General features: G+C 35.0%; 2 protein-coding genes across 4 annotated transcripts; both read right to left on the bottom strand.

The window, feature by feature from the left end:
• Positions 1-84: 84 nt before the first annotated feature.
• LOC129314797 (uncharacterized) lies at positions 85-5889 on the bottom strand. Of its 3 annotated transcripts, none has more exons than XM_054958219.1 (6): positions 5474-5889; positions 1744-1884; positions 1427-1641; positions 1070-1240; positions 755-990; positions 85-671 (listed from the first exon to the last, which is right to left on the bottom strand). In XM_054958219.1, exons 1-6 carry the CDS (start codon positions 5607-5609, stop codon positions 422-424), a joined length of 1149 nt encoding a protein of 382 aa, XP_054814194.1. In that variant the 5' UTR covers positions 5610-5889; the 3' UTR covers positions 85-421. The 3 variants fall into 3 exon arrangements, with proteins under 3 accessions (XP_054814194.1, XP_054814195.1, XP_054814197.1); XM_054958220.1 differs by lacking the exon at positions 5474-5889 and adding an exon at positions 3352-3379; XM_054958222.1 differs by lacking the exon at positions 1744-1884.
• A 13067-nt stretch (positions 5890-18956) lies between these two features.
• On the bottom strand, positions 18957-21080 carry LOC129315267 (ethylene-responsive transcription factor ERF053-like). Its single transcript, XM_054958855.1, has one exon. It carries the CDS (start codon positions 20689-20691, stop codon positions 19450-19452), a length of 1242 nt encoding a protein of 413 aa, XP_054814830.1. The 5' UTR covers positions 20692-21080; the 3' UTR covers positions 18957-19449.
• Between the last annotated feature and the right edge of the window lie 2464 nt (positions 21081-23544).

The raw sequence follows: 23544 nt of genomic DNA on the forward strand, positions 1-23544 counted from the left end.
GGTTTTCACCATCTTTGCGTTAATCATCTTACCCGAAAGCAGAGAAGGGGCGGCGCAAGAGCAGATTGCATGTCAGACAGCAAATGTCAAACTTTAACTTGGAAGATATCGAATATTTATTATATGTACACAGTATGAAGAGTATCAACCATTTCATGCTGAACTGCAGCTCAGGTTTTCTTTGTTGTCCGTTCCATCGCCGCGGACAAAATCTCGAACTAGCTTTATTCCCTAGATTTGAACTTTATTATATATAATCACAATGCAAGCACAACCCTGCTACACGCTCATACAAGTTTTACGACTGGATTGAAATTTTAGACAAATCAAACAGCTTAGAAGTGATCCCGACAGAAGAGGAAGAAAGAATCACATCTCATATGAAGCGAAAGCATTGAAGTTTTAGCGTCGAGGTAGATAATCAGCTGCTATGCTTGTTGAGGAACTGGATGATGTGGTGGTTCACCTTCTCTGGGACTTGTTCGTGCACAAAGTGGCTTCCATCCGGCTCGTATATGATCTCCAAATTTGGCACAAAATGCTTAACTGACCCGCTTCGTATATAGTCCTCCATGCCCGGAAACTTCAGAACATAATCTTTCTCACCCACTATCAGCAGTGCAGGGACAGTTACTTTAGGATCAGTTATGCCACAATCCACTGCGAGACTCCTGCACGATCATAAACAATCGGATGCAGCAAATAGAACAACAGAGGCTGCTGTCTGTTCAAGGGATGGTGAGAGCGTAATTACCTGTAAGGAACCTGCAAAGCAAATCTGAAACCAGACTTTTCATAAAGCGAGGCATAAGTTGCGAGGTCTTGCTCTGAGAACCAAGGTGGTAAGGCAGCAGATGGGTCGAACAAGTCCATGATTTCCTGATCATCATCGGCTATTGGGATGTCGGTTTTAGAGAAGAGAGTGTAGATGTTTCTTATGACAGACTTGACGTCAAAGCGGGCAAAGTCTGCTTCTGCCCTCCCAGGCTCCTGAATTCAGTTAACATGTTAGCATCAACCCTAGGAGGAAAATGAAAATGATGATGACAGCGAAAGAACGAATTTGTACCTGCCACCTAGTCATATAGAAGCCTTTGGGGAGAAGGTGGTTCTGGACAGCAGAAGGACCCGGGAGCATGAAAGGAACGCCTAAAGTTACGACACCAATCACTTTTTCTGGGTGCACAACACCTACAAGATATGCTGGGAGGGCACCAAAGTCCTTGCCCACAAGGAAAGCCTGATACAAACCAATGAAATAGCACATACATATGATTTTTTTTTTTTGGCTAATTTGGAATTGAAGCTCACAACTCACACGGAGGGATTCAGTCGTTGGCGATGAAATTTCTGATATATGAAATCGAGAAAGAGAGAAGCAGTTTTGAGCATCAGCAGGAGTTTAGTAAGCTCTAGGACTGCTTACCTTGGTGATGGTCAAGGAATCCAGAAGGCCAGCGACTTCATCAACGAGGTCATACAAGGTTGCTTTTTCTGGGTCGGCCGGATGGTCGGAAAGTCCATAGCCTCTAAAGTCAAAGGCGATCGCTCGATAGCCAGCGCTGGCCGCAGCAATCATCTGGTACCGCCATGTATACCATATTTCCGGGAATCCGTGCAAGAATACCACTGCCTTGGGACCTGCACGAATAAAGATGATCCATAAAAAGAAGTAGGAAGAAACGAATCAACAACATTGCTGTTGCAAACCGACAATAGCCTCGTAGGTTTTCAGGATCTGACCACTTCCAATCTCAGCCACATGCAACTTCACTCCCTTCACATCAACATGACTGTGCTTAATATTTTCCATCGCCGATTGAGAGAGAGCGAGTGTACAGAGTTTGAGGTTGAAAGGAAATGGTGAGAGCAGAGACCAGGAATCTGAAATTTGCAAAGCCCTCAGCCAAGTCAGTCTCTTGCGCCAATTCATTAGTCAATACTAGTCATCCTTCTCTGCTCAGAGTGACAGCGAGTGGGTTGTGGTTTTTCATTTTGATTGTGACTAATAACGATTTGTTTGTGGCTATAATTGTTCTCTCTCTCTCTCTCTCTCTCTATATATATATATATATATTCAACACTGTAATTGATAGTTTATCAATGAAATGAAGAATTGTCCAATACTCTGGTAGGCAGCAAACTCAGAGCCTAGAAATTGCATTGGAGGACTCGAATTATTGCATATGTTTTGACTTTTGAGGGAGATGAAATATCAATTTACTAGACATAATTGTGCCCATCAATCTTCTTTTACTCCCTTACTCAATATTTTTTAAAATTATCCTCATTAATTTTGAACTTTTGCTCATTCTCTTCTTTTACTAATACTCTTATTAAAAGAGGGATATTTTAAAAAGTGGCACATAATTTTTAAACAACAATAACAAATAATCAATTCAACCAATTTTTTTAATCACCTTGAATTAGTTAATAAGAGAGAGTAGCACGTTGGGCATGTGATATTAATATAATGGTACGAGTTGGTTTTTGGTAGAAACGAAAAATAACAATTAAACTAAGGATTAAAAGGTAAAATTATATATGAATTTTTTTTTTCCAAAAGCACCTAATTTATTTAGCTTCTATTTGGTTGGAGAAAGAGAAATTTTTTCCTCCCCTTAGAGGAGCCCCTTCCCTAGAACTGGGAATACGGGCGGGCCCAACCTTTAAGACCTTGAGCCCTAAAGTCTGGTTCTCTATTTTGAACTTTATTTCTCAAATCCGGCCCTTATGTAAAGAGCTCAAGGTCGGGCCCGCAAGCCTCTTTTTTAAAAAAATAAAAAAATAAAAATAAAATTAAACATTATAAATTAATTAAAATATTCTGAAATTAAAAAAATAAAATATTCATAATTTTTTAAAAATTAAATAACACACATTTAGAAGTCTAATAATAAAATTTAAATCTTGGTTAAAACATAATTTATTTTTTATAAATATGCAAACATAATAATTATAGAAAAATAAAAAATATCAGCAATTTTATACTATACACTGATATTTATTAAATTATATTAAATTAATTTTAAAATAAATTAAAATTAATAATAATATAATATGTGTAAAATCAAGTGAGCAAGTCATTAGCTTCAAATACGTGTTTTACTAAAAAAATAAAAATAAAAATAATATAACAGGATTTGAAGAGCTACCCGAACCTGAATCCTTTTTTACAGGACTTATCAGGGCCAAGCCCTTAATTTCAATTATTTTAAAAAAATTTATTTTTAAAATTTAAACCTTTTTAAATAGACCTTTAAATTTAACTCTTCAAATCTAATCTTTATTTTCGGCTCCGCCCTTTTCTTCCCTTTCCCATTCAAACAAGTGAAAAAAGGTGAAAAATACCAGTAACATTCATTAATAGGTGCAATCATGCTGAAATTGTTAGACGAGGAAACGTCCATCACATTCTTTCACAGTTATCGCCATGTGTTGCCAAATTAGCCATTGACTTTTCCTCCCCTTCTAAATCAGCCTTCTCTCTCTTCTCATTCTCTCCCTCGCACCCCCGCACTACTCATTCCCTTTCCGCTTCACCCCCCCGGCGGACCACATCGAGGTTTGGCCTTGGAGTCTACCATTCTAGAGTTCAAGGTCTGTCTTCCTCCCTGATTTATCTCTTCATCTAATTCTTGAACTTGCACAGTTTAGTTCACAATATGGCAAATCTTGACAGACGACAATTCATAACAATATGAAATTCAATTCAATGATTTGAAAGAGAACCGAGACGGCATGAAGGTTTCACGTTTTTGAAGATTATACTGATCGGAAAGACGAAGAAGGGAGAGGAAGCAGTGAGGAGGATAATGGAAGAGCTTGCCAAAGACTACAAAGGGAATGCGTACAATCTTATCACCTATAATTGCAACCATTTTTGCAATGACGCTTGTCCATTAAATTTAGTTGAATTTTGAAGCGCCCACAACATCCCATATACTAAAAGAAATTCCAGCTCCTCGAACAAATAGAGTCTTGCTCCATCTCGCGGATCTAGAATTTGATGATGTAGAATGCTTTAACCAAAGTTGCCATCTTCTTTTCCTCGAATTGAGCCAAAATTAAATTTTGATTAGTTTAGGGATTTGGGGAGTTGAGCATCAATGGAGAAACCAAAGCATTGAGCAGCAAAGACATCAACAGAGAAAATGGTAGACAATCGAAAATGTCACACAGGTAGTGGGAGTAGACCAGAATCTTGTCCTAAATGAACTGGAACAAACGACCAATAAAGAATACCTTTTCAAGGACGCTTAAGTGGACGTTGATCGAAACAATGTTCCTGCAAAGGTAAGTCATTTTCTCAGTGGTATTGTGAATGATTCTGGCCATAAGGGAGAAGAATAAAAGCTTCAAGTACTCTCATAGCTAATTAGCTGCTTACACGTGTGTGTGTTTTGTTTTTGTTTTTTTGTTTTTTGGGTTTCTCCAAAGGATGTTTAAGGGGAAATGAAAGGGAATGAGCAAAGTGAGTGTTGGGGTCAAGAGTCGTTATGAGTGCATCTGTTTGAAACACAATTGCAGCTAAGCCCATTGTCCGTTTCTGCCTATAATATCCGATGTTCTTCCGCCACCTAGACTACCAAGTAGAGAAACTATACTCAGAATACCAATAAGAAATTCTTCCTTTACCTCTGATATCTTCAGGTTTTCTTTGATAAGTATAACAGCTCCACTCGTGACACTGTCACGAACAGGCATGCTAAATTGATGGACCGTATCTATATGGAGGCATTTATTGGGCCTGAGATACTAATTTTGGGCTTAGGGCTTACATTGAAGGAAGTTATGGTATATTGAGGAGGAGAATGCGGCACGGAAAGGTGTGAATTATTTTGTGAAAATCGTCTCCCTCTGTCGCTTCTCTTCTCTCTGATATTTCTTCTCTGTTCCTTCTGCAATTTCTATTGTATCTGGTTCAAAACCTGTCATCAAATCCGCTTAACATCAATGAGAAGTATTTCCATAGCATAATATTTCAGTACCTGTTCTTATTGATTTATTTGAGCAAGAGATTGTGACAGACACCTACGTCTGTAAATTGACAGAATAAACCATATCAGCTTCTCTCTCTCCATTCCAAATAAGCAACAAAGCTAGCCCTCAACACGACTTCTCAATAAATTTCGTAACTCTACAGTTGAACAAGACAAAATCACTATCTGCTCTAATGGTTATTGGGAAATCCAAATACAAGGTAAATCAGATAATCTCTTGGCTATAACGAGCAGTTTTGAATTTCTTGAAAACATGAGTTCGAAGTGTTTTGAATAGTATACAGATAGAAGACAAGATAGTAAATATATTGTCTGAACTTCATTAACAATATGAATACCATGTTGAATGATAAAGGAACCAAAAACCAACGACATCAAGGCAAAAAGTGAAGATGATTGCAGTAAAGAACAGGAAAAAAGTACAAATTTTGAGGAAGCAAAAGGAAAAGGAGGGAATTTATGTGGCGTACCATAACCGAGAAGGACATTGTTGAGAGATGCAAAGACGGCATAGGCAAGGACATATTTCCTGGCTCTTTTGCTCCCAAGTTCTTGGTGGTATTGGTCGAAACCATCATGGAAATCCTCAGTATGGTCAGAGTCCATTCTCCTGTACTTGTTCTTCGTGTCCAAGGGGATTGCAGACAACCCCTAGTTCCCCATTCCCATGTTCTTGAACTCCCATCTCAGGCTCAGCTCATTCTGAATTGCTCTGCTTGATCTGATGGCGGAGAAGGAATTGTTGAGACTTGAGTTTGAGGTTTTAATTTGGACCCCTACATGTCTGGGATTGATAAAGCATGAATTGGGTTTTAGATCTGAAGCAAGAAGAGACCCCTGAATACAGGGGCAGGACTTGGAAGTCAGAGTCAGAACCAAGAAAAATAACCCCTCGGCGCAATATCACACGTCGATTGGGATTATAGGACACATCACAAGGAATTGACCGCCCACTCTGTCAAAGCCAATACCATGGATGACCCAAAAGGAACAAAAAAGGCTCAGTCCATGGAGCAGCTGTAGTAGGTCGTGTCGTTGCTCTTTAAAATATCCGCTTTCTTGGTTTATTCAGCGTATTTATCAAAATTAATAAGATTCAGTGACCACCACGGCAAAGAAAGGCACCATTCTTATCAAGATTTTTAATTTAACTCATCGATTAGAAAATATTATTTTTTTTATAAGTACAACTTATAAGTAGAGATGAAAATTCAAGCGGGTCGAGCCTGTTTAAGTCAGACTCTTTAAAAAGCTCAAGTAGTTAAGTCCAACTTGAATTTCTTTGAGCAGTCAAAATATCTGAATTTTATTTTTAATTAATTTTTTTGCTTTAAAATGAATTATTTATTTTATAAAAAAATATAAAATATATTTTTGGTACTTAAATGATGTATGAGACTCAAATATATGATATTTTAATATAAAATAACCTAAAACTTAAATAATTAATTAATATTCATTATATTTTATATATTTTAAAAAAATAAAATTTTTTATACGAGTATTCGGACGGGCCTGAATAGGCTTGAACATAAAAAAATATGTTTTTTTTAAGTTCAATCTTAAATTTTTTTTAGGTGAATTTAAATTTGACCTAAATTACCGGCTCTACTTATAAGAAGTAGACCTTGCTGGCTAGAAGGAGTATTTCATTGTCTTTTTTGATTATACGTGCGCTGCTGGTAAATATGACAGTCGACTTTTTGAATGCATGGCACGAGTAGCGTTGAGGTTTGTTTCTTGGTCTTTAAACAGTGTTAATAGTTGAATTCTTCTAAATGCAATCAGGAAAGAAAAAAGATGAAAAATAAGTTAAACAGGTTTTTTTCTTCATCACTGAACGAAATTTAAAGTACTGTGGACTGTGGAGTTGTTACATATAGGCAGGCCAGACTGGGGATGGGACTCATAAAAATCTGAGCGAGGGAATCTTTTGCCCTTTCTTTTCGATTGTTTTTCTGGTTTGTGAACCATCCAGCCAGCAACGACGATTTTTTTTGTCATTTAGTCATTTCACCACATTACCGCCATCTAACCTTATTAGATACCTCACCACGGAAAGAGCGTGGTGCACTGATCGTTGGTGGCTTTAGAACAAATTGATAGGGTGATGAAGTTGACCAAATTCGCAACAGTTATTCTTCCGGGGATTTTTGGACCACAAAAGACCACCTCATAAATTAGAATCCACCCCCAGCTGTGAAGTTGTTTTCCTTAATGAATATACGATGAAATTTGGATTGTTGATGATCCAATGATCATTGGAAAACCATGTGCATGTTTGATCCCCATGGGCCATGGCCATATGCTACAAACAGTGTCGGGTCACAACACTTACTATTGAGGAACCATTCTGGGCAGGAGCAAGCTGCTTGTGTCCTCAACTGTAGGAGCCCCATTCCAATTAATACGCTTAACTTTGGAGCGGGCCATAGTTAGAATGACGTGGATGGGTTTGGGCTGCGCCTGACTAATGCGGGATTACGTTGATTTTGGATGAGCTTTTGTTTTGGTGCACTTGACTTGCCAGCTCCCTCCGGCAATTGGGATTCAGGGTACGGCTTCTCTACTCTTCGAATTCATGTCACTCTCACTTTTCATAGTAATTACTTCTACCTGCTTAGTTTTTGTGCATTCAATTCAATTCATGCCCAATTTCATTTGTCCCTTCTCCAATACTTATCCCCCCTTCTTCTTGTCTTTTCTTATTGCATTCACCTAATTCATAAAAAACATTCATAAATCCAAATCATCCTTTTTCCTTCCACTTTATATTCTTTCAAATCACGACATAACTTGAGGCCATTACTTTGAGAGATGACAGAGGACAAATAATCTAACACGAATTTGAATTTTTCAATATCAGCCAGACATCATTTGCTTGAGGACAGATAAAAGGCAGGAAGTGAGGGGAAGAAAGAAAGGAAAGGGAATTTCACATACACACTACTCGTCCCTTTGGGGACATCCGATAAAATTGGAACATACATACTACTTGACATCACTCAACGGAATAACCATAAGTGAGGAACAATTTAAATCAACGCATTTCTCCTATTGTACAGTACATGCAGTTTGAGGTTTTAAAATGGTCCCATGCATTGATTTAAATAAACACAAAATATATATAGAAATTCATATAATTCCACTCAATTTTGAATTAAATTCCTGCAATTTATTTTGTTTTAATCAAACCCTTATAGTTTGATCTATTATATATGTTAATTTCTAAAGATTAAAATTAATAATAAATTATTAAATTTTACAAAGCCAAAATACTCTTGGAATTTACAGAAAATTTAATTTAATACTTTTAGCTAAAATTCAAAAATAAAATTTGATTTAATACACTATTTATATTTTTATAAATTTTTATGAAAATTCTATATGTATAAAAAATATTTAGAAGACAATATAATTATATAAATGTTAAGTTATAAAAATTATGTAATTGGATTTAAAGTCATATAATCATTTAATAAAAATATAAAAGTTCTTAATTTTGATTTTTTAAGGAAAGTTTTAATGATTTTAATTTTTAGGAATTAAAAAAATTAATTGATCAAACTTTAAGGGCTTAATTGAAACAAAATAAATTGTAAGCACCTAATTTAAAATTAAGTGAAATTGTAAGGGCCTAAAAATATATTTTCCCTTTAGAACATGATTTGGACGAAGTGATTGGGGAAAAAGGATAAAGAAGTATGAAAAATATTTTGAAATACCATACTCTTGTTATTGAAGTGAAGAGAATGGGAGCAAATCAAGATAGGCCTCATCACTTTCTAGAGACATCTATATCTCTCTTTTTCTCACTCATTTTGGCTGAAGTATAACTCTTTAGGGCATTCTTAATTTTTTGAATCTTGAAGAAATGGAACCCAGTTCTAGTCTTGCCCATAGTTCTAAGAAGTAATGTGTCTTGTGGGGAAAAAGAATTAAAAACTTTAATCAAACAGCTCCTGCTTAGAATTCATATAACGCAAAAACATTTGAAAAATCAGATTGTCGCCTTCGTCTCAAGTCATTGTTAAACTGCAAAACCATACCAAACGTCGTATGGAGAGGACCATAAACTTGGGATTTGGTAGGATAAGGACACAATTTGACATTTGATTTTCATTTGCAACGCTGTCTTTTGATGACAGAAAAATTGATGGCAGTAGCCGCACCTTGGTATAAAATAATGGGTTTGGTTGAAGTTGAAGAAACAAACATGAGATGCAAAACTTAGCCAAAATGGCTACGTCTCCCGAGCCCTTAGATATTTTTGGATCCATAATTATGACCTTCATTATGCTGAAGTTTAATTAATCACATGATTGTGAATTAACATCGTTATCGTGCCGTCGCGACTAAGAAATGTTGATCATGATCTCACGAGGCCGGTGAGCGGGCCCGCCTCCATCCATCATCCCCTTCAAATTTTTAATTATTATTCCGAACAATCAATTTGGAATAATAACATCCAAAATCACAAGTGCCTATATATGTGTGTGTGTGTGTGTGTGTGTGTTATGACAACTAGAAAATGATACATACTGTCATCAGAGAACGACAGACTAAAATAGCTAAGCACTAAAATAACTAAGCATAGAAACTACCAAATTTTGGAGTAATTAATAATAATAATAATAATAATAATATACACCATCCTTGGAGCAGGAAAAAAAAAGCTCATAACGGATGCACCATAAGCTAGGAAATCACAAAACCCTCTCCTTCAGCCCTGGTTTCAGCATTAAATGCATTAAAGGTTTAAAAGAGACCAAGAGGAAAAGGAAACAAAAAATAAAAATAAAAAAAGGAAAATGACCATGTGAGAGACGTGCTCGTGAATGGTGATTACAAGGCACAGAGGCTGTGTGGTTTAAATATCCACAACCAGTGAGAATTAAGAACCTATGCAGAAAGAATTTTATCACGACCTTTCCAGAAGAAGGGTCTCACGGGACAAGTAGAGGAGGAAGTGGAAGAATCTGGTAGTCCGGTATTATCTTCTTCCTGTCTGCGAGTATCCGCATCCTTAAATTCCCGGTGATTAGGATTGAAAAAGGAAGCTGCGACTGAAACGTGTCCAAATCATCCCACATAGGGCTGCCCGGACCCTAACCTACAACATTCTAGATTTCAATTCTAAGAATTTTAGTTGTTTAGAGGGGTATAATGGTAAAAATTAAGTGAATTTTTTATTAATAATGTTTTTAGGAGACCAATATAGCTAATAGATTATTGGATAACTTTAAAAGAGGATTGGATCGGAGTTTGAGCGGGCCATGGCATAGAGGAAGGTTCAAGTCGTGAAGGAAATTCTCTATGTTGTGTGTCATGGTGAGCAAGCCAATGAGCTGCGATGCACATGCAAAATTTACATTTATCAGACTCGCGAAATCGGATCAAAATGAGAAGTGCAAAAAGATCGATCGTGAGGAGCAAATGACCGATGGGTGTTAAGGCTCAACCTTTGGACTAATTTGGAAGCATTTGGAGCAAGATTTACTATTAGGTAAGCTTCCTACACCTCTCTTTCTCCCTACATTTTGAATTTCTGAAAATTTAGGGTATTTTGGGTTGAGATTTCAGTTGTTCTTGGTCAATGATCGAACCTATTGGCTTAGGTAAGTTCTTAAGAAGTTAAATTAAGCTTTTAATCCTAGGTTTATGGGTTTTGTATGGACTTGGAGTTTTTGGCTATGGGTTGGATGAACCCTAAGTAAGAATGGAAAGATTAAGAGCAATGTAGGTAAGTTTAAGTGTTTAGGTGTTAAATAAAATTAATGAAGTGTATTGGGAGGATTGTTGGGGATAAATCAAGGTTTTGGGCATAATGGGTACCCAAATTTGTGTTATAAATGGGGTAATTAGTATGTGGATTGATGATTAGAAGTTTAATCTTGTAGATTAACCTTTAATTAAGTGTTGTGGTGGTAGTAGACACGTGTAAAGTCATTATTGACCATGGTAACTCTTTTAGTGACAAAATGGTTGAGGTAACCGGATTGTTTAAACTTTCTATTTGCGTGTTCAAATGATTGTGTAATTACGTTTAAAGCTAATGCCATGTTTTGTACTAGTCTAGTATTAATATGAAATAATTATGATTTAGAAAACTTTATGTGAAGTGTAATGGAAATTGTGTTTTGAAAGACTAAACCCTATATTTAAGTATAATTACTTGCACAATTCTAAGGTTTTAATGGAAGCTTACTTTTTATGGTCATATGTGAAAACTATAGGTTATGTCTAAGTGAAATCACGAAATATGTTTGGCATGATCATTGTGAGAGGGTGGGAGTTTACCATAGTGTGTTGTTGAAAACATTGTTTGAAAATACTATGTATGGTAGATTAGGCATTGACACCCCTAGTATTCATGGATAAGGACGTCTGTGGTTCATCGTAGTTGAAGGAGCTCTTAGCTAGGGCTGCCTCCTACTAATGATGAACTTGGGCTAGCTCAATTACAAAAACTTGGTCCCATCGAGTTGTCAACTCATAGACTCAATCAAAAGACATAAAGAGGGTATAAGGTGGTATGTGAATCATGCATATCATATTATAACCATATGTGTGGATATAAGACTTGTTATATACTTTTAATGCCACTCCACATACACATTATCTGTTCTCTCACACGAATAATTTGATTAGACTATTTGGTTATTGAATCCTCAATTCACTCTGTGGTTATATTCTATAGGTGAAAACTCTGACAGGGATAGAGGAAAGAAAGGTACGATCGAGCATTGAGGGGGCTAACTAGTGTTTGTATAGTCCTTCTCATTCATTTTGGGTTTTGTAATGAATTTCTCATACATATGCCAACTTACGATTCATTTATGATTTTGTAATGCACTTGCATGAACTTTACTGTAAAATATAGGTATCACGACTTGAGATGTTATATCTGTGTTTTTATGGCTATAAGAGGTCGAGATACTAGTGTAAGTGTTAGTTGTGTGTTGATCTATGTGTTTGTTTGGCCATTGGAACGATTTTGTATGATTGTTACCCTTATGGAATTTATGTTAATTATGAGATTTTGGTAGCTAAATTTTGTCTGGATTGTTATTGTTGTTGAGGTTTGAATGTATTTACAAGTTTTTATGATCCATTTGAGAGTGTTGCAGTGAGGGAAGAAAGGGAGGGAGGGGTAAAGAGGGATTTATAAGACAGGAGAAGGAGGAGGAAGGGGTCCATTTTCTTAACCCCTCAATGCTGTTGTGCTCTGCTGCACTCATACTACATTTATTAATGTATGATTCATGTTTTCTCTAGAATCCCACATCCATGCTGTCGGCTAAATGAATAGTTTTACTTACTAGAGCCAGTAATTTGGCAGGCTGGGCTTATTAGAGCCTGGCTTAAAGTATCCTACCTTTTTTAAAAAATCTATATAATCAAGTTCGACCCTAACAACTTTGGCCTTCGAGCTTATTCAGATCGGCCCGAATATCTAAAAATTTTTAAAAATGTGTTTTCTTTATTTTTTGAACCAATTTTAATTGTTAAATAATTATGTTAAGTATAAAATATTACTTTAACTTCAAAATAATAAAATAAAAAATAATAACTTATGAACTTTGTACTTAAGTAGTTTTGTTATTGTTTTGTTATATTATGTGTAATTTATTCATGAATGTTTCTTTACTTATAAATTGATGTTTTAGTTATTTAAATATTACTCTTATCACGATCATATATAAATATTTTAATTAAATTATATTATTTAAAATAATTAGATCACTAACTTAAAATTATTGCCCCAATTAGTTTAAATTTTTTAATAACTTTTGGATAAATTATACTTTTTATTGTTAAAAATATGAAAAAATAGCCATGATTATATTATATAAAACAAAATCATTTAATCATGAGTAAAATATTTTTTTTTGGAATTAGTTTTTTTAACTTTTTATATTGTTTAACCCCTACATACAAAGGGTATTTACTTTAGTTTATTCTTAATTTTTAACTAAGTTTGAGATGCATGATAATCAAATAATTATTCAAAAATATTGTTATATTTATTATATCTATCTAATAGTAGAGCCAGAAATTCATACATGCTCAAATTTTATTTTTACTTTAAAATTAATTATGTTATTTTATAAAAAATATAAAATATATATTTTTGAATACGTAAATGATGTATAAGACTCAACTTTTTTAAAAAAATTGGGTCTTAAAATATAAAAATTAATATTAAAATATATTTTAAATATTATTTTAGGATATTTTATTGATTAAAAATAATGAAAATAAAAATATTTTTAATTTTTTTAAAAAATAACTATAATAGTGCACTCAAATATATAGTATTTTAGTATAAAATTACATAAAAATTAAAAAATTAATTAATATTTATTATATTTTATATATTTTTTAAAATTTATTTTTTATTCAGGTATTTAAGCTAAGCTTGAACATTAAATAATATTATTTTTTTTGAATTTGGCTATAAATTTTTCAGTCAAGTTTAGGCTAACTTGTTGGACTTAATCCAAATTACCAGCTCTACTACTTTCATAAATAAAATTTTGGGATTTAGATGCAATCATTCTTAAAATATATAAAATTTTATTTATCAAGTTAAAATTATCATCATAATACACACACGTATATGAATTAATTAAGTACGTAGCCAAGAGCAATGATTGGAATTTATAGAAGATATTAGCGTAGGTTGGGATGAAATGAAATTAATGTTTGGGAAATAAATTATGTATCACTTCATGGGGAACCAGTTAAATGAGAGGTGTAGCACATTCCCACCATCGTATTCCCTCGTAGAGTCCATTCAAAGCTCAGAGAGAAAGGCTATGTGGATGGTGCATGGCGTTGATTGATTTCATGATGTGGCCGTGAGGGAAGGGGCGACACTCACTAATCCCGTACATGTTGGGTTGCCTGCCTGCGTGTCTCTCAGGATCTCGAATGATCGATCTAATCCGAGGCTGCAGGGACAGCACAACCAAGCTCCAAAAAACTCGGGTCGGGACGCAACCTTTGATTGATTAGGTCGGGAACATGCATGTTTGCTTCATGACACTTTCAATTATGGATCCCTCTTGCCGGGACTGCTGCTCCTCATCCTTCGTCCTCCTAGCCTATCAAGGCTTCACGAGCTCACTCATCTTCCCAAATACTCCATTTATGCATAGCCTCCAATAATTCTTACATAACTAAATCCAGTCTTTCTCCATTTATGCATGTTGTAACTTGCGACCACTCCCCCATTCATTTCTTTGTGGAAAAAACTTGCATGCTTAATCATACATATTTTAAGTGTTTTTTTAATTAAATCGACACGTATGATTTTTTTATATATTAATGCTTGTTTTTATATATTATTTCATGACAAAAGTTTACTATTAATGTAATAAAATTTACTTATTGTAATTTAATTTGACAAAATATGCTAAATATATTAGATTAATTAGTGTCTAAATTTTCACTCTTTCATACTCCGTCTACTCCTCCTCCTCTCACGCACGCATAAAAAAAATTTTGTTAAAAAAAATTTATTCTTCTTAATTGTATTATAGATTGATTTTCCCCCTAGGTACTCCTGGTTTAATGTTCAATAATGTTTTAAATTTATTGTTGCTCATTTATAACATCATGAATGAAGGGTACAAATATTATTGTTATTAAACTTTTGAGTTGATTCTCTAAATTTATCATTTTTATATTTATAATTTATAAAATTATGTCAACTCGCTCATAAACTTAAATAGCTAAATGTAAATTCAATTAAACTTGTTAAACTCATCAATTTTTTATTGAGTTAAACAAGTTAAGTATATACCATGTAAAACTTCATTTATGGAAGTGATAAGATTCCATTCAAAGAAAAATAAATCTCAAAAGTCAAAAACTAATATTAAAAAAAAAACAAGAAGTATATACAAAAAATAAGCTGTCCTATTTTAAAAGTTCTTTATCAAGTATAATAATATATCTATATTGATATACTTAATTTTAATTATGTGTATTTAAAATATATTTAAATTAAATTATGGTCATATTTTATATTTTAATTATTTAATTATATATTTTTAATGATTATTTATTAGTATAAGTAAATTCTTGCAAATTTATGATTCAAGTTGACAATCCAAGTTTTTATCACTATCATGAATTTATTTAAATTCACAAGTTTACTACTTATGTAGAGTTGAAATAATCTATTAAATATACATTACGTAGGGTGGCTTTGTTATAATTAAGATCAAGGAACTCCCTTAATGGGCTCATTCGCAAACTCCGCGATTCATGCATGCGATAATCTTATATTCCCTCTAATTTCAGATATAAATAAAAAACAATCAACTCACGTACGTCTATTATTAATAAAAGTTGTTAAAAGTGATTATTCCTTATAATTGTATTGTAAATGGATCTTTTTTTTCTAAAATATCCTTAGCACTATAAGGGTTACTCATTTAACGATGTCAGGGCTATTTAAAATTATTTTTATTTTATTATTTTAAAAATTAATGTTTTGTAAAACATATTCTGAGAATAATAATAATAATAATAATAATAATAATAATAATATGTGTTTTTTTCATTCTCTATTATTTTTTAGAATAATAATTTCAAAACACTTAAAAGTTATTTTCACTTTTTTATTCTCTTGAACAATATTTTATTTTTTTAAATACTTTTTGAAAATACGTTACTAAAATTTTTTTATTTTTTTCTAAAAAATAAAAAACTATTTTTAAAATAAGTTGCCAAACAAGTCCATATACTTTATTTAACTATTTGCTATACATATATACAGGTAGATCCAACTATCCCGGTTGAATGAAGGGCAGTGTAGAAAGGATGTCTTTAATACACACCATAGACATTACTTACTCCGTTTAAAATTATGATGTATTTTTTGAAATATGCCATGCTTGATAACATAAGATATTTTGTTATTGTATACACAGGAATAATTAATGAGGCTTTTTTGGGTCAAAAATCCCTTTATCCTCATATATTTTGCTCTGTTCTATCTTAAATAGGGTAGTTTAGTGTGTGTGTGTGTATATACTAATATTTTAACCTTAAACAACAGTAGATACAAAATGGTGATGTAGTAAGGTTCTAAAAAAGCGAGTTGAGTTCATGTCTTAATGTCGAAAAGCCCAGCCAACTCGCAGTCTGAAACACAAACCACACAGAGCCAAAGTAACTTGATAAATACAATTTTTTATATTAAAAAAAGGAATGGAATACCTGTGTATATATTTTTTAACTTGAAAACATGCTTTTTAAATTTTTAATTGATATCGAGCACTTAATGGAGTATAATATGCATAAATTATGAGATATAAAAATCTATATTCATATTCTCCCTCCACTTAAAAATATATAGTATTTTTTGAGAAGTTGAAGGTTAAAAAATTTAAGATATTTTTAATCTTTTAAGGTGTAATTATTATTTTTTTAAAAAAGTGTCCCTATTGAATAAATTACTTTATATTTATTGTAGGGTGTTTGATAGAAATAATATAAAAAAATTAAGGTTAGTTCAAAAGTAGATAATTACTTTATTAAATGGTGAAATTTGATTAAAATTATTTTATATTTTTTAATAAAAAAATAATAAAATATTCTAAAAAAATCTATATGTATAAAAAGAAGTAAACTCTTACTCGTCTGTTTATTTGATTTAAAAAAGAGGAAGATAGGGAGAAGGGAGGGGGTGGCGTGTAAGAAGAGGAGGGAGGGGGAGGTTAGTGAGGGGGAAGGCATCCACGTTGGAGGCGGTGAGCCACAGCAGAGTGACACTTTCGGTGAAAGGCGTTGTAAGTGAGCAACACAAACACCATTCTGAATCTGCGTTGCTAAAGTCAACACCATAACGGTGTCTGGTCGGTGTTCTTTCGTCACGTGTCGGCGGTCCACCTTCCCCCCTTCCCCCTCCATCATTTTGTCCTTCTTTCACATCTCTCCCTCCCCGTCTTCCTTCCTTTCCTTCTCTTCTATTATTCGATTTTTTTTTTATATTCTCCCTTTTTACTCTACTTTTCATATTCAAACAGCTCCTGCTTAGAATTCATGTACCGCAAAAACATTTGAAAAATCAGATTGTCGCCTTCGTCTCAAGTCATTGTGAAACTGCAAAATCATACCAGACGTCGTATGAAGAGGAACAGAAACTTGGGATTTGGTCGGATGAGGATCCAATTTGACATTTGATTTTCACTTGCAACGCTGTCTTTTAATGACAGAAAAATTGATGGCAGCAGCCGCACCTTGGTATAAAATAATGGGTTTGGTTGAAGTCGAAGAAACAAACAAGATGCAAATTAAACTTAGCTAAAATTGCTACGTCACCCGAGCCCTTAGATATTTTTGGATCCATAATCATGACCTTCATTATGCTTAAGTTTAATTAATCACATGATTGTGAACTAACATCGTTATCGTGCCGTCGCGACTAAGAAATGTTGATCATGATCTCACGGGCCGGTGAGCGGGCCCGCCTCCATCCATCATCCCCTTCAAATTTTTAATTGTTATTCCAAATAATCAATTTGTAAAGTCTGTTTATTAATTTTGTCGTCATTTGTAACTCCCCACTCCTTCCTCTCACGGGAGCGACATTTCCCGGACATGGATACCAGATTTGGTGGGATTCATCAGTCTTGTAATTACGAACTTTTGATTGTTATGATTACAATTAATGCTTCAACGTTAAAACTGCGGGTTTTATTTTATTTTTTATTAAAGGGTTTTAGTTTTAAAAAACTATTCTTGCTTGACTCTTCCCTCTTTAGCAGTCAATCACGTCACATCAACGAAAAAAATATGAATTTACTGACTACTGAAAACAAAAATCTCATAGTACCACAACAAAACAAATAGTGTGAATTACATTTTATTTATTTTCATTTTCTCCTCAATTTTAGTCAATAATAATGTTTGTCAAAAAATTGAATTCATAGCAAATTCAGATAATATATGATACACTGATGATGAGTTTATTCCCTAAATTTCCAAAAAATCAATGCTTCAAATGCAATATTCTTGATTGGCTCATTCCTGGCCGTACAGCGCATCGCATGAGTACAAATGTGACATTCTACATTTCAACTAATTGCACTTCCTCCTCAGGCCGGAGAAGAAAGTAATTATATGGACTTACCCCAAACCAAGCGGGTCAATTACTTCAACTAATAAAATATTTTGTAATCAATATCAGTATTATAATGTAGTATAAAATTTTGATGACTCTGACCTATTAATAAGTCATAAATATTATATGCTAACTCAGCGCAGGAATATTTTGTTTGGCAAAGACATGAAAATTTTCTCAAGAGAGTATTTCCTCTCATCGAGGGATTTCGTATTAATTACTATCCTCAAAAAATTTGGAGAAATAATTCAAAATTGAATTTTATCAAATCTGTTGTTTAAAGAATTATAGTTTATTTGAGGAAAAAAAAAACACTTCTAAACTTAACAAACTTGACTAAGTTAGTCAGAGATATCATCTCTTTTGGGTTTCTGGCAGCGCGCTCTAGTGCCATTCAACTAAACACTAAACAGTTGCTTGGACAAAGAAATCCTGTATACTGTAAATGAATTTCCTTTTCAATCCACAAAATTTAAATGTATTTTGCATGAACTTGGGTTTTTTATTCTTGGCAGTTCAGCCAGATATTTTTAGTTCTCTGACGACAGAAGGTCTTACGATTATTACAATTATAATTCTATTGAAATTATCAGAAATCCAATAATTAGAAATTCATTTACTTTTTTTGTTTATATTTGTTTTTGTGTGATAGTCATGTTTTCTTAATTTTATAGTGAATTGACCCTTTTGGGAATTAATTTTAGATCCAACATTCGAAAATGATAGGCTTCCACGTGTCATGCGAGATGGGAGAATAACCAAAACGGTCGCAACATACATCACAACGGCACAGTCAAAAAGTTAACATCCAATGAACTCACAAATCACAAGTGCCTATATATATATATATATATATATGACAACTAGAAAATGATACATAGTGTCATTAGAGAAGGACAAACTAAAATAACTAAGCATAGAAACTACCAAATTTTGGAGTAATTAATAATTAATAATAATATACACCCATCCTTGGAGCAGAAAAACAAAGCTCATAGCGGATGCACCATAAGGCAAGGAAATCATAAAACCCTCTCCTGCCCTGGTTTCAGCATAAAATGCATTATAAAGGTTTAAAAGAGACTAAGAGGAAAAGGAATAAAAAAAAAAGGAAAATGATCAACTGAGAGACATGCTAGTGAATGGTGATCACAAGGCACAGAAGCTGTGTGGTTCAAATATCCACAACCAGTGAGAATTAAGAACCTATGTAGGAAGAATTTAATCTTGACCTTTCCAGAAGAAGGGTCTCACGGGACGAGTAGAGGAGGAAGTGGAAGAATCTGATGGTTTGGCATTATTTTCTTACTGTCTGTGGGTATCCGCATCCTTAAATTCCTGGTGATTAGGATTGAAAAAAGGAAGCTGCGACTGAAATGTGTCCAAATCATCCCACACAGGGCTGCCCGGACCCCAGCCCGTCGGAATTGCATTGAACCAAGCCGCCATTTCGCCCCAAACCAGTTCTTGCGACGTCGAAGTGCCCTCCCCTGTTCCAGCATTAGATGCCGCCTGTCCTTCGTCGCTCATTGTAGCATCACTCGACCCTATTCCAGAATCATTGTCGGTACTCTCTTCCGGCGGCCGTTGCGGAGGCTTCTCCTCCGCAATTGGAGCTTCTGGGGCAGAGTCAGCGTGTTTGGACGTTGATCCTTGATGGGGAGTGGAGGGAGAAGAAGCAGATGAATCCGGGGCTGCTGAGGATGGCTTATCCTTATTGAGGAAGAGGTCGGGGAAGTTGAGCCTAGCATTCTCTCCCCTCAGCTTAAAGGCCTCGCGATCATAAGCTAAGGCAGCATCTTCCGCCGTGTCAAATGTTCCCAGCCAGAGGCGAGTCCTATTGCGAGGAAGACGGATCTCTGCCACCCATTTCCCCCAATGACGCTGCCTCACCCCTCTGTAGAGCTTCGTAGTATTTATAGGCTGAGGAGGGGGCCTATACATTGGCCTCCCGTCCGGTCCCACGCTGTTCATCATCATCATCCTTCCTCTCGGACTCAGATTCAATGCGTCTCTCCAATACTGAAGAAGCTGCTGCTGCTGCTGCTGATGATGATGATCATGATGATGGTAATGCGGGGGTGCAACTCCAGAGTCTTGGGCCGGGAATTGTGGGTACCCAATGTTTTGCTGCTGGGAACCGAAAGATATCATCTGTTGCCGAGTCTGCATGGCATGAAATGGCGGGCGAAACACGGGCAAATTTGCAGAACCAAATTGTTGAGGGGGAAATTGCATGGGTTGTTGAGAACCATCGAAGGCAAAAGGGAAGACGATTCTGGAAGACGAAGAAGAAGGAAGCGAGGAGGGAATGGAGGAGGAAGGACGCGGTAGAATGGAAACAGAGGATTGATCCTGGTTTGAGCTGTGGCGCTGGGGGCTCCGGATTTTCTTGAGAGGCCTGTTGGTCACGGAAGCATCCTCAAAAACCGGCTTCCATTGCTGCCTCTCACCACTCAAGTCTAAATCTTTACCTCTTTCAATCTCCCAATCTCGACTTTCTGCACCACCGTCGGAGGATTTGCCACCGTTACTAGCTGTGGCCATCCGCACTGATGATCAATATCCGCTCGCTCTCCCAAGCTCAAAAGCGGAGCCTTTGAGTTCTACGCAGAACTAAGAAATGAGATGAGATGGGCACATATGTAGGGTTTGAAGAAGAAAGATTCAAATAAAAACGAACTAAAATCTCAAAAGGGAAGAATCCAAATTCAGATAGGGTCAAAGATTTAAGAAGCTAAAACTGAATTTTAGTTTGGACGGTGGGTTCTGAAATGGAGAGATAATCCGATCAAATAAAAAATAGAATCGGATACCAGGGACCCATCTGAAAAGAGTTTGCGAGAGAGGAGCAAAAAGCGAGGGAGAGAGCGAGCGGGAGAGAGGGGGCGAAAGCAGGGGAGAGAGTGTTGTGGTGAGGGGAGAGGGAGAGGGAAGGGCGGAGAGGGATTTATAAGAGGGGGAGGAGGAGCAGGAAGGGGTTTAAATCAAACTTTTTGCAATGAAAGAGGTCAGTGGTTGGCTGAAGGGGGGCCCACACTGTTGGCCTTTGCTTGGCCTCACCCACTCCCTCTCGTGCCATGGTGTGCCATGCATTTCACAAAGTCAACAGCACAATGCTGTCTGGTCGGTGTTCTTTTGTCACATGTTGGTGGTCCACCTTCCCCCTTCCCTCTCCATCATTTTGCCCTTCTTTCACATCTCTCTCTCCCCATATTCCTTCCTCTCCTCCTCTTCTATTATTTGATCTTTTTTTACTCTTCTTTTCATATTCCTGCAACACTCTTTGCAAAATTCATTTCTAAAAATGCTCATATCTCTTCTCATGTTTCTTTCATTCCCCCTCTCATGAGTTATAGTATACTCCCCCTGTCTTACATATAAGATCTACTTGAGATATTAACCAAGTTGGTTAATTTGGTTAATTGCAATGTTGTATAAAAAAAAATATGCATGAATTTACCTACAATACCCCCGTGTCTAATTTAACGAGTGAGTACGTAGAAAAGGAGAGAGACTATTGAATTGGCATAAGAAAAAGTGCGCGTGAGCGATTATAGAGCCAAAGTACATTTGTCTATCTAACTTTTATATTTAGAACCGGTCAGAGTATCAATCAAAGGATAATATTGAAAAATTCTAAAACATTTTAATATTAAACTAATTTGTGAAAAGGCGATAGGTCGTATTATTATTATATTATATTTTATTTTTTTTTGGTTCCCATCCTGCCCCTAACGCGCTCTGTTGGATGTTCTTTCACAACTTCGTCCACTCAAAAAATATCTCACCCCCCTTCGATTAGATATTCCCCCACGCTTCACCTCCCTACAATCACCAAGAACCTTCTCCCTTAGTTTGTCTCTCACATTACATCCTCACATTTTATTTTCTTTCTAAAAAATATGATTGAAATAATATTATACTCTTTTTTACTTAAAGATATTAGGCATCCTGGGAGCAAAGTTAATTAGTATTTTTGTCTTTTAATTTTTATTTTTTTGGGGCCGGAGACGTCAAGTCAGTGACGAGGAATTTAGTATAACGAGGATCAAATGTTCAAAGTGGGCACTAACAAAGCTTTCCTTTGAAGCAGGACGACTCTTTGATTGGACACGTGGCTTCCGTTCCCTGCAGTTTTGACTTGATCAGATCAACATATATGCGTAGCCATGATAATGGAAGACCCATTATACTTCATAGAGATATAGATAGATATTTGTACACATGACTCCCATTCAACTCATACAAGACAAGTCGGGGGTCTCTTCCGTCCTGAGACGCAAATCACGTATATTCTACCACTCAATTAATTTACCAACTCTGCTCATGCACCACCATGTCACTCAATCCATTATGGGCTCTCTGTTTTTTACAACACCCCTTCACAGTTTTGCCCAGCAAAACTAAAACATGCATGTACAGCTCTCTTACTGTATACATGCATACATGTCACAGGTTATTACAACCCGCATCTTTTATCTTAAATCCTTTTTTCCTTTAATTTTATTTTGATCTCTTATGCCTTTTCTTTCTTAGTTAAAAAAAAAATAGAGAAAACATAATCATTGATCCCTATAATTTTATTAGGTTTATTTTTAATTCTTGTATTTTTTTAGTCTTTATAGTTCTAGCAAGATCTTGAAACTTTTGTTTTTCAGGTTCCTAATGATATTAAATTACAGAGGTTATAAGGATTGAAAGCAAATTATAAAAACTGTAAGGACTGAAAATAAATTACAGGGATATATTAAAAGTAAAATTTGATAAAATTACAGGAATCAATGATTATATTTCTAAAAAAAGTATTTGCCTCTTATTAATGGACAATGAATTATATATAGATTCGAAATGATTTCCAGCTATTGGTAAAATTATGATCACCCTGCATATATCTATTTACCCTAATATGAGCTGATGGAAAATAAAAAAAATGTAGACACGGGCATTAATTGGTACATAAGGCGCACCCTGATGACACGGAGGATGCAGTACTGAAGATGGAAATTTCTTTGAAGCTTGAACAGTGGATGAGTGGACTTTGATTCATGGTGGAGGTGGATCCCTACTCGTTACGTTTCTATGTTATCGGTGCCATTATGGGCATAGGGTACGAAAATAGGCCAGGTCAACTCCCTTATGGGAGTGCCCACAACACGGCGCGCATATAACATAAATATATTCAATAAATATATATATAGAAAGAGTTTCCGTGTGCGAATAGTAATGTATAGTTTAATTAGTTCCTTTATTATAATAAAGTGATCAAAGTACAATCTCTGCATCTTAATTATTATATATCGCCCATTAATTATCCTAATATTCAATATTATCCATCCATTTCACATTTCGGCGTCTCTCTTTCTGATCTTTTATGTGGCAGAATTACTTTAATTACTA

The sequence above is a fragment of the Prosopis cineraria genome, unplaced genomic scaffold (genome assembly GCF_029017545.1).
Source record: "Prosopis cineraria cultivar Desert tree isolate PC_DT_omini unplaced genomic scaffold, ASM2901754v1 PC7, whole genome shotgun sequence".
NCBI classification, from domain to species: Eukaryota; Viridiplantae; Streptophyta; class Magnoliopsida; order Fabales; family Fabaceae; genus Prosopis; species Prosopis cineraria.